The sequence below is a fragment of the Homarus americanus genome, unplaced genomic scaffold (assembly GCF_018991925.1).
Source record: "Homarus americanus isolate GMGI-L3 unplaced genomic scaffold, GMGI_Hamer_2.0 scaffold54679, whole genome shotgun sequence".
NCBI classification, from domain to species: domain Eukaryota; kingdom Metazoa; phylum Arthropoda; class Malacostraca; order Decapoda; family Nephropidae; genus Homarus; species Homarus americanus.
This window is the reverse complement of record NW_024722701.1, coordinates 174,506-184,602: the sequence shown is the minus strand read 5'-3', so window position 1 is coordinate 184,602 and position 10,097 is coordinate 174,506. Positions and strand designations below refer to the sequence as shown.

The 10,097-nt window shown below is 47.2% G+C and overlaps 1 protein-coding gene across 1 annotated transcript in view; it reads left to right on the top strand.

The window, feature by feature from the left end:
• Window positions 1-345: 345 nt before the first annotated feature.
• LOC121863095 (putative polypeptide N-acetylgalactosaminyltransferase 9) overlaps window positions 346-10,097 on the top strand; it is a 49,733-nt gene continuing 39,981 nt past the window's right edge. Inside the window, 3 exon segments of the mRNA XM_042361593.1 lie at window positions 346-422; window positions 2,531-2,700; window positions 6,467-6,631. Of these exon segments, the coding sequence (XP_042217527.1) occupies window positions 346-422; window positions 2,531-2,700; window positions 6,467-6,631 (412 nt within the window).

Here is a 10,097-nt window from a genome sequence, read left to right as displayed (position 1 = left end):
AGTGACGATGGTGGTAGGAGCTGGTAGTGACGATGGTGGTAGGGGCTGGTAGAAGGTTAAGTTGTTCTTCCGTTCGACATATAGAACTGGGTTAAGTATTTCCCCAAGTGTCGTTCTATTGAGGGAAAAGACATGGGGTTAATTTAATGATACAACAGGTGAGAATACCTGTACTTTATACCTGTACCTTATACCTGTACCTGTTACTAATGATGTTGAACCCCCATACACAATTTTCGAATCAGTGAACGAAACTCCGAGAGAAAATAAAATGAATCAAACGAACCTGAAAATTGTCAGTTGTGTTAAGAATTACTTTGAGTCGACCTAATTAGACACCGAATCATGAAGACAGTAGTTCGAAACCAACGAAGCTTCGAAACCAAATTAATGATGAATAGGGAAACAGAATCAAACTCAAAGTAAATCTCATCTTAGTATTATAAACATTAGTGTGTGTGTGTGTGTGTGTGTGTGTGTGTGTGTGTGTGTGTGTGTGTGTGTGTGTGTGTGTGTGTGTGTGTGTTTGTTTCAGGTTATTTTTACATATTTATCCTTCTGTGTTTAATTGCTCTCTGTCTTCCTGGAGGCGCCGTGATGAACTCTTCCCGGTGGGGCATTAAAGGGGAGAAGCTGCGTCTGGCGATAAGACTGACGAGCGCTTTGGCTGTCTCTTGGCGTTTTAACCTTGTAGACAGACAGACAGAAAGACAGAAAGACTGCGTTAGATATTCAGTAAAATTGTCTTACGAGTTAACATGGACTCAGTAAGTACATAGGCAGTGCAGGTATACAATGTAATTAGGCAGTGTAGGCATGGAAACAATGTACAGTGTGTGTGTGTGTGTGTGTGTGTGTGTGTGTGTGTGTGTGTGTGTGTGTGTGTGTGTGTGTGTGTGTGTGTGTGTGTGTGTTAGAGAGAACTTAAAGGTGTGTCAGACAGTGAGGGTATTGTAAGCGGCTCCGTGAGTGAATGAGTCTCTATATTGAGTTCGAGGCGACGACACGGGTATTGAAAACCTCATTATCCGCTGCAGGGAGAGTGAGAGGGAAGGGGGTGCCTAGGAGGAGGGAGGGCCTGGGGAGGAAGGGGGAGAGTGAGAGGGAAGGGGGTGCCTAGGGAGGGAGGGAGGGGCCTGGGGGGAGGGACGGGGGAGGCTGCCAGGGTGAGGAGACAGAATATTGGAGAATGGGAAGTTTACAGTATCTGGGAAAGGAGGGAGGGAAGGAGGAACGAGAAAGATAGAAGAAGGAAGGAAGGAAGGAAGGAAGGCGAACGAGGGTGGAGGGCAGTAAGGGCTCGTGTAGTGAAGATGTGCCCTCCTTTCCTCCTTCTCCCTTCCTTTTCCCTCTCCTTTCCTCCTTTCTCGCTCTTCCCTCATTCTGTCTCTCTATCCTCCCTCTTCCGTCTCCTTCTCTTTTCCTCCCTCATTTTTCTTTCATGCTTCTACTTTCCTTCCCTCCTTCATTTTTTTACCCTTCTTTTCAGTTCCTCCCTCCTTCTCTCCATTCTCTCTCTCTCTCTCTCTCTCTCTCTCTCTCTCTCTCGTTATGTCAGTCAGTCAGCCAATTAACAGTCAGGCAGTTTATCAGTCAGTCAGAGGAGAAAGAAAGAGAGAGAGAGAGAGAGAGAGAGAGAGAGAGAGAGAGGTCATATACATATTAACGTCAACAGGAGTGAGTGTTCTCAACCTCCAGCCACCAGATGATGAGCGCCCTGCCTTAATTACTCTCCCTCCTCCTCCCTCCTCCCTCCTCCTCCCTCCCTCCTCTTCTACCCTACCCTCACATTCCCTCCCTCCCCGCCGCCCCCACACCGCCCCCACACCGCCCCCACACCACCGCCCCCACACCGCCCCCACCGCCCCCTCCGACACCTTATTGGCCCGAGCAATCATTAATGACTCACCAGTAATTGTCAGGTGTTTGGTTGACCGGTGGGATTGTGGTAGTTGTGGTTGGGTTGACTGGTGGGATCTACCACCACCACCATCTTCTTCCCTCCTACAGGCATCATCACTACCACCACTCAGCTAACACTACCACCACCCAGCTAACACGACCACCACCAGCTACGACCACCACTAGCTACCCACCACCAGCTAACACTCCACCACCCAGCTAACACCACCACCCAGCTAACACACCACCACAACACGACCACCACCTAGCTAACACTACCACCACCTAGCTAACACGACCACCACCCAGCTAACACTACCACCACCCAGCTAACACTACCACCACCCAGCTAACGACCACCACCTAGCTAACACGACCACCACCCAGCTAACACTACCACCACCCAGCTAACACGACCACCACCCCTAACACGACCACCACCCAGCTCACACCACCACCCAGCTAACACGACCACCACCTAGCTAACACCACCACCAGCACCACCACCACCTAGCTAACACTACCACCACCCAGCTAACACGAACACCACCACCATCTTCTTCCCCTCCTTCAGGCATCATCACTACCACCACCCAACTAACACCCCTCTATTCTCTCCCTCCTGCAGGTGTAAGGCGCCGGGGAAGTTCTTAGACAACCTGCCGGAGACCTCGGTAATCGTGTGCTTCCATAATGAGGCGTGGTCAGTGCTGCTGAGAACCGTCCACTCCATCCTCGACCGCTCCCCACCGCAGTTCCTCAAGGAGATCATCTTAGTCGACGATAATTCTGACATGCGTGAGTAACAGCTGAGGTTCTTTCTTTCTTTCATTTGTGTCGTTCATTTCTTTCATTTCTTTCTTTCAGTTGTTCGTTCTTTCCTTTTCAACTTCATTTTTTTTAACTTCATTTTCTTCCTTCCTTCCTTCCTTCCTTCCTTCCTTCCTTCCTTCCTTCTTCCTTCCTTCCTTCCTTCCTTCCTTCCTTCCTTCCCTCCTCACCATTTAAGCTCACCAACCAACTTATCATGGGTCACTAGGAAAGGTCATTACAATTGGCTTCTAATTAGGAGGTCAGGGGTCTCTCTGGAGGTCATAGTGAGAAGTCGTGGTGAGAGGTCTTGGTGAGAGGTCTTGGTGAGAGGTCGTGGTGAGAGGTCTTGGGTAGGGGATTAGCGAGAGGTACTTGGTGAAGTTAAGACGGTAGGCACTGGAGGAGGTTTAGGAGGGAGGGTAGGTCAAGTAGGGCTGAGAGAGGAGAGAGAGAGAGAGGCAACAAGCAAGTAATCATAGAACGATTCCAACTGAGGTGTGTGTGTGTGTGTGTGTGTGTGTGTGTGTGTGTGTGTGTGTGTGTGTGTGTTCAAGGCTCTCCAATGGGGCTTTACTTCAAGTCCTGAGAAGGATCGAGACCGTCATTTGGAGCTCCTAAAGGACCCTCTCTGGCCTGCTTGATAGGACACGAGTGGCTGAAGGAGAGAACGAGACGATGTGGGTGTGTGTGGATGAGGGAGGATGGAGGGATAGGGATGTGGGTACCTATTGCTATCACGAAGAGGATGAGAGGAGAAAGATCGGCAGGGAAAGAGAAAGGAGATGGAAAGAGAGAGAGTAAGATCTTAAGAGTTGGCAAGGAGAGAGAGGGGAAGAAAGGGCAAGAGAAAGGGGGAGAGGGAAAAGGTGGATGAGTCACGAGTATCCAGACACCAATATTTGTTGTGTCGTTGGGTCTGTCTGTCTCCTCTCTCTCTCTCTCTCTCTCTCTCTCTCTCTCTCTCTCTCTCTCTTGTCTCTGTCTGTCTGTCTGTTTTGTCTGACGTGTGAGGGACAAAGGGCTGACAATGATGACGTGTGAGGGACAAGGCGACAATGACGTGAGGACAAGGGCTGACAATGATGACGGTGTTGTGAGGACAAGGCTGACAATGATGACGTGTGAGGGACAAGGGGCTGACAATGATGACGTGTGAGGACAAGGGCTGACATGATGACGTGTGAGGGACAGGGCTGACAATGATGACGTGTGAGGGACAAGGGCTGACAATGATGACGTGAGGACAAGGCTGACATGATGACGTGAGGACAGGGCTGACAATGATGACGTGTGAGGACAAGGGACAATGATGCGTGAGGACAAGGCTGAAACGACGTGAGGACAAGGCTGACAAGACGTGTGAGGACAAGGGGCTGACAATGATGACGTGTGAGGACAAGGGGCTGACAATGACGTGGAGGACAAGGGCTGACAATGATGACGTGTGAGGACAAGGGCTGACAATGATGACGGTGAGGACGGCACATATGACGCTGCAATTGACGTGGGGACAAGGGCTGACAAATGACGTGAGGACAGAATGATGCGGGACAGCGACAATATGACGTGAGGACAAGGCTGACAATGAGACATGTGAGGGACAAGGGGCTGACAATGATGACGTGTGAGGACAAGGGGCTGACAATGATGACGTGTGAGGGACAAGGGGCTGACAATGATGACGTGTGAGGACAAGGGCTGACAATATGACGGAGGACAGTGTGATGACGTGTGAGGGACAAGGGCTGACAATGATGACGTGTTGAACTGAAAATATAACTTGCCAGGGTTGATATTGGTGTGTGTGTGTGTGTGTGTGTGTGTGTGTGTGTGTGTGTGTGTGTGTGTGTGTGTGTGTGTGTGTGTGTGTGTGTGTGTGTGTGTGTGTGTGTGTGTGTCCTTGTCTTAATTCTTCCTGTGCCTTGTAATCCCAGAGCGACGACCTGAACACGTCCCTGGGTTAATGGTCACCTCTCCTCAACACCACCCTCCCTCTCACCCTCCTCTCACCCACTCCCTCTCACCTACTCCCTCTCACCCACTTCCTCTCCCTCTCAATCTCGCCCTTCCCCTCTCACCACTCTTCCACTCCTCTCCTCTCACCCCTCCTTCTCACCCCTACCTCTACCCCTCCCCTCTCTCCCTGTCTCTCACCCCTCCTTCTCACCCTCCTCACCTCTATCTCTTACCCCTCCCTCTCACCTCCTCTCCTCTCTCCCCTCTCCCTCCCTCTTACCCCCTCCTCTCACCCTCCCTCCCCACCCAATTTAAACCTCCAACTGAGTCCTATTTCTTACCTCTCTCTCTCTCTCTCTCTCTCTCTCTCTCTCTCTCTCTCTCTCTCTCTCTCTCTCTCTCTCTCTCTCTCTCTCTCTCTCTGCCCGCCCACTATTCTCATCAACCGCCGTTTGTCTGTTGAGTGTCCTGTCTTGTGATTGGCTGAGAGCACGTTGTTACTGTCTTGTGATTGGCTGGGGCTGCTGTACTGGTGGTAGTCTGGTATTGGTGGATGCCTGGGTAGTGGGCGGTGGGTGGTAGTGGTGGTGGTAGTGGGCGTTGGATGGTAATGGATGATGTAGTAGTAGTGGGTGGTGTGTGTGTGTTGGGTGGCAGTGGTGGCAGTAGTGTGTGTGTGTGTTGGGTGGTAATGGTGGCAGTAGTGTGTGTGGGGTGGCAGTAGTGTGTATATGTTGGATGGTTGCAGTGTTGGGTGGCAGTGGGTGCAGATAAATAACTGCCCGGTGGATGGTCGTGTTAGTTTACAGGGCCGTCTGTGGGGCTCCCGATCTTCTTCATTATTTATTTGAACTTTTACCATCCCAGTACCTTGGTCTTTTTGGCCTTTATTTTCTCCTTTTTGGCCTTTATTTTCTTCCTTTTATATTTACTTATTTCTTCCTTTTTGGTCTTTAATTCTCTCCTTTTTTAACTTTTATTTTTCGACTTTTATATTATTTTTGGCCTTTTAATTTCTCCTTTTTGGCCTTTAATTTATCTTTTGGTCTTCCTTTCTTCTTTTGGGACTTCTTTTCTTCTTTTGGGACTTATTTTCTCTATTTTGGAAATAATATCCTCAAATTAGATTTTTACTTGATTTTCATACATGAGCGACGACGTCACATTGTTTACTAACACTCCTGCCAAAATTTCATCTCATGGGATCCTTATACCACTGAATCTAGTCACTTACGGTGAAAATAACACCTCCCTAACCCCATAAAAATCTACGGCTTGTTCCTCCACGTCTGACAAAAATTTAATTCTAAATAAAAGTTTTCTCAGCTCGAGGAAAAGACAGAAAAAAAATATATATATATGTAACTTTTAAGTAATTTAAATGCAGAACCCAACATCTGCCACCGAATTCTGTAATGGCGATTTTTTTACGTTCAGTTCAGAAGAAAGTCTTTTTTTTCGTGTGGTGGTTTGGATGTTTCCTCTGTGTGGGATGACAATGTTAGGAACTTTACATAATGGATCCTTTAGTCGGATAAGGAGAGTTAGGACTTGTTTGGGTTAAGTTTGTGGTGAGTTTATTGTGTATGTTTGTCAGATGTGCTTAGGTCCTCACGAGACTCCCGAGATATTGGAGAACGAGGACGCGAGATATTTTAGACTGTGATCTGTAAGAGAAACACGTATATGTGTGTGTGTGTGGGGGAGGGGGTATATTTCACCACGAGACCTCCATCTTCTCTCCTCCTCCTCCTCCCACACATCAGCTGACCTAACACGACCTCTCCCTCCACAGCTCACCTAATGCAACAGCTGGAGGACTACATGGCCCAATACCCTAAGGTCAGGATCGTCAGGGCCCCGAAACGCGAGGGACTGATCCGGGCCAGACTGATGGGGGCTCGTCACGCCACTGCTCCAGTCCTCACCTTCCTCGACTCCCACTGCGAGTGTACAACAGGTCAGATCACCACAGCCAGACTACCAGCGCCGGGCACTAGGGTCGGGCAGGGCGTGAGAGAGGGAGGGAAAGATGTAGAGAGGAAGGATTAGTCAGGGAGGAAAGGGAGGGAGGGTGAGGGAAGTTGGTAGTAGGGGTCAGGGAGGGAGGAGGGAGGGAAAGATGTAGAGAGTTAGTCAGGGAAGGAAAGGAGAGGAGGGTGGGAAGTTGGTAGAAAGGGGTCAGGGAGAGGGAGGGGGAAAGATGTGAAAGCACTCGTTTGGAGGCTCTGGGTTTAACTCGTTAGTATTGAGTATCGAGGTTTACCTAGATGGTATAAGGTATCGGTATAAGGTATCGGTATAAGGTATAGGTATATAAGTATAGGTATATTGTGGGCTAAAATATACCATTAGTTCCTTGCCCACCTACCTGCCTGGCGCTCTCTTGTTTACAGATATTTGACACTGTTCTTTAATGTTGTGAATTGTTTTGTGTTTATATTCTAGGAACTGTGTGTGTGTGTGTGTGTGTGTGTGTGTGTGTGTGGTGTGTGGTGTGTGTGTGTGTGTGTGTGTGTGTGTGTGTGTGTGTGTGTGTGTGTGTGTGTGTCATTAACTCTTTTCAGGTTTCGATTCAGTTTTGTCTGAGGAAAGGGCAAACGTCTTGACATATACTTGGCTTACCAACCTAAATGTCTGTCTGTGTGTTAAGGATCAATTATCACCTTACTGTAACCATAAAATCTTAATATACAAGTCTCAGATTTTCAGAGGTACTTACGATTATATCCCATGTTAGTGTAAGTCTGGGAATATACTTACTTGGATGCACAACCCGCTAAATACACTCGTATCTTCAGTACCGCAAAAAAAAATAATCCTTTCGCGAATGTTTGAGAATTTGCTGCTATTCTACGATGAATAAATTCCCTCTTGTGCCTCCTTCGTCTGTTGAAACCGAAAGCTTAACGAGATAGAACCGGCACTTAGCGAAGGGGTATGTGTCGAGCAAGTTGATGGTTCGTTCGTAAAAAGATTTCACTGTTGGATCTAGATTTCATACATTTCACTTTCTCTCACACTCAGTCAGTCAGTAACTCACTCACACGATTTTCTTATCACACATACGTAACATTCACTTAATATTTTGTGTCTGGGATTGTGTGTGGACAGAATAAATGCTGAAATACAACAACAACAATGACAACAACGACAACAACAGCGACACTCAGAGGATTTGTACGGATTTCTAGCGGATTCATGTAAACACGCCTCACTGAATATTTTCTTTGATATTTATTATTAGTAGTGACAGTAGTAGTGCTATTAGTGTCTGTCTATCTTATCTATCTATCTATCTATCTATCTATCTATCTATCTATCTATCTATCTATCTATCTATCTATCTATCTATCTATCTATCTAGAAATTAATTTTTATACATGAACGAAGATAAAATTTCTCAGAAGATAAAGAAGAAAAAGAAGAGAGAGAGAGAGAGAAGAGAGTAACAACATACACACACAATATAATAAAAACCACACACACACACACACACACACACACACACACACACACACACACACACACACACACACACACACACACACGGAAGCCAAGACGAGAGAGATTTGTCAATTGACTTCTGGCCATCAATTAATGGGTCTTCCGAATTGAAATTGATAGAGGCTATTATGACGATGCAACACCTGTACCTGTAGCCATCTGTATCCATTACCTGTAGTTAGCGTAGGGGCCTTGGAAGGGGGAGGCCTGGGAGTTTTAAAGGGAAAAACACCTGAGCGAGATATGGTGTATAGGGAAACTACTTCATTGAGTTACTGTATTATACTAATAACAGGTTCCCAAAGTTTTCCTTTATTCCCTATCTTAAGAGAATTGGTTGTGGTCTCTGATCTTCATTTGAGGTTTAAAAATAAAAATTAACGTAAGATTTTTTTTGGTGTGAATAAGTTGGACGTGAGTAATTGGACGTCTCTCTCTCTCTCTCTCTCTCGGTAGACTCCTCCTGCTCTTCCTCTCCTCCTCCTCCTCACGTCCAGGTCTTCCCAAAGTTTCCTCCTCATGTTTCACCTGATTTTACCTGGAGAGTTCCACCCAACTTTGTTCCATATTCTCCTCCTCCTCCTCTTTTCCCCCCCTCCCCTTTTTTCTTCCTCCTCCTCTTCCCACGTCCTCCTCTTCCACCTCTTCCTCTTCCACCTCCTCCTCTTCAACCCTCCTCTTCCCCCACCTCCTCTTCACCACCTCCTCTTCCACCTCCTACCCTTCCACCTCCTCCTCTTCCACCACCTCCTCTTCCACCTCCTCCTCTTCCACCTCCTCCTCTTCCACCTCCTCCTCTTCCACCACCTCTCTTCCACCACCCTCCTCCCCACCTCCTCTTCCACCTCCTCCTCCTCCACCTCAATATCTGGACTCATCCACAGAATCCTTCCTCAATCACTTCATATAATTAAAATCCAGATAACTCTATGTAATTTATTTATTTTATTTTTTTTTTTTACCATTTCCCAATTATAAGTTGAGGTCAAGTAATTTGGAAACTTGGCCTCAAAAAAAGAAAAACCCACGTCAAGTTACCTACCAATCACCTTTTTTTTAGGGGGAAACTGAAAGGAAATACCCCAGCCAAGAAGATTCGTCAACCTCACTTTGCGATTTACAGCAAGTCTGGTGGTAGTGGTGATAGTGGTAGTTGGTGATGGTGGTAGTGGTGTGTGTGTGTGTGTGTGTGTGTGTGTGTGTGTGTGTGTGTGTGTTATCAGGATGACACAAACATTTACAGTATTCTTCTCTCTCCTTCTCCTTCCATCTTTCTCTTCTTATTTTTTATCATTTCTCCTTCCTCCTCCTCCTCCTTATCGTCTCATCTCCCTCCTCTTCCTCCTTCGTTTCCACTAATGACTCTTCTATTCTCCACACGTTTATCCATTCTCTCTATTTACTTCTTTCATTTCCTTTCTTATCTCCTCTCATTCGTATTTCATGACTCATGATTATTTTGCAGCTGTCCGCCCGCCCGTTTCTATGCCAGTCATAACCAAGTTCTTAATCACAGGTTTACGTAAAAGAGTGATATTTTTGGTTGGAATCTCTTCTTTACAACCTTGAATTAGTCTCTCTCTCTCTCTCTCTCTCGTCATCATCATCCTTGTCTCTTTCCTTTTCATTATCAGTCTATCTTAATGACTTTCCGGGCTGGGTCACTGGGCTGAGAGAAAAGGTGGGAGTGAGAGGCGGGAGGGTGTGAGGTGGAGGGGTGTAGGGGCGGAGGGGAAGGAAGGGAGGGTAATCCCGGTTTTGTGAGGGCGCGAGAGATAAGGCTTTGAGGAGGGGTTGCGGAAGAGGGGGGTGAGGGGAGAGGAGGAGGAGGAGGAGATCAGGGGAAAAGGAATGGGGGAAGAGAAAATGGGTGATGATGGGGGTGAATGGAATTTTGGGAGTACGAAGCGGTGGTCAGG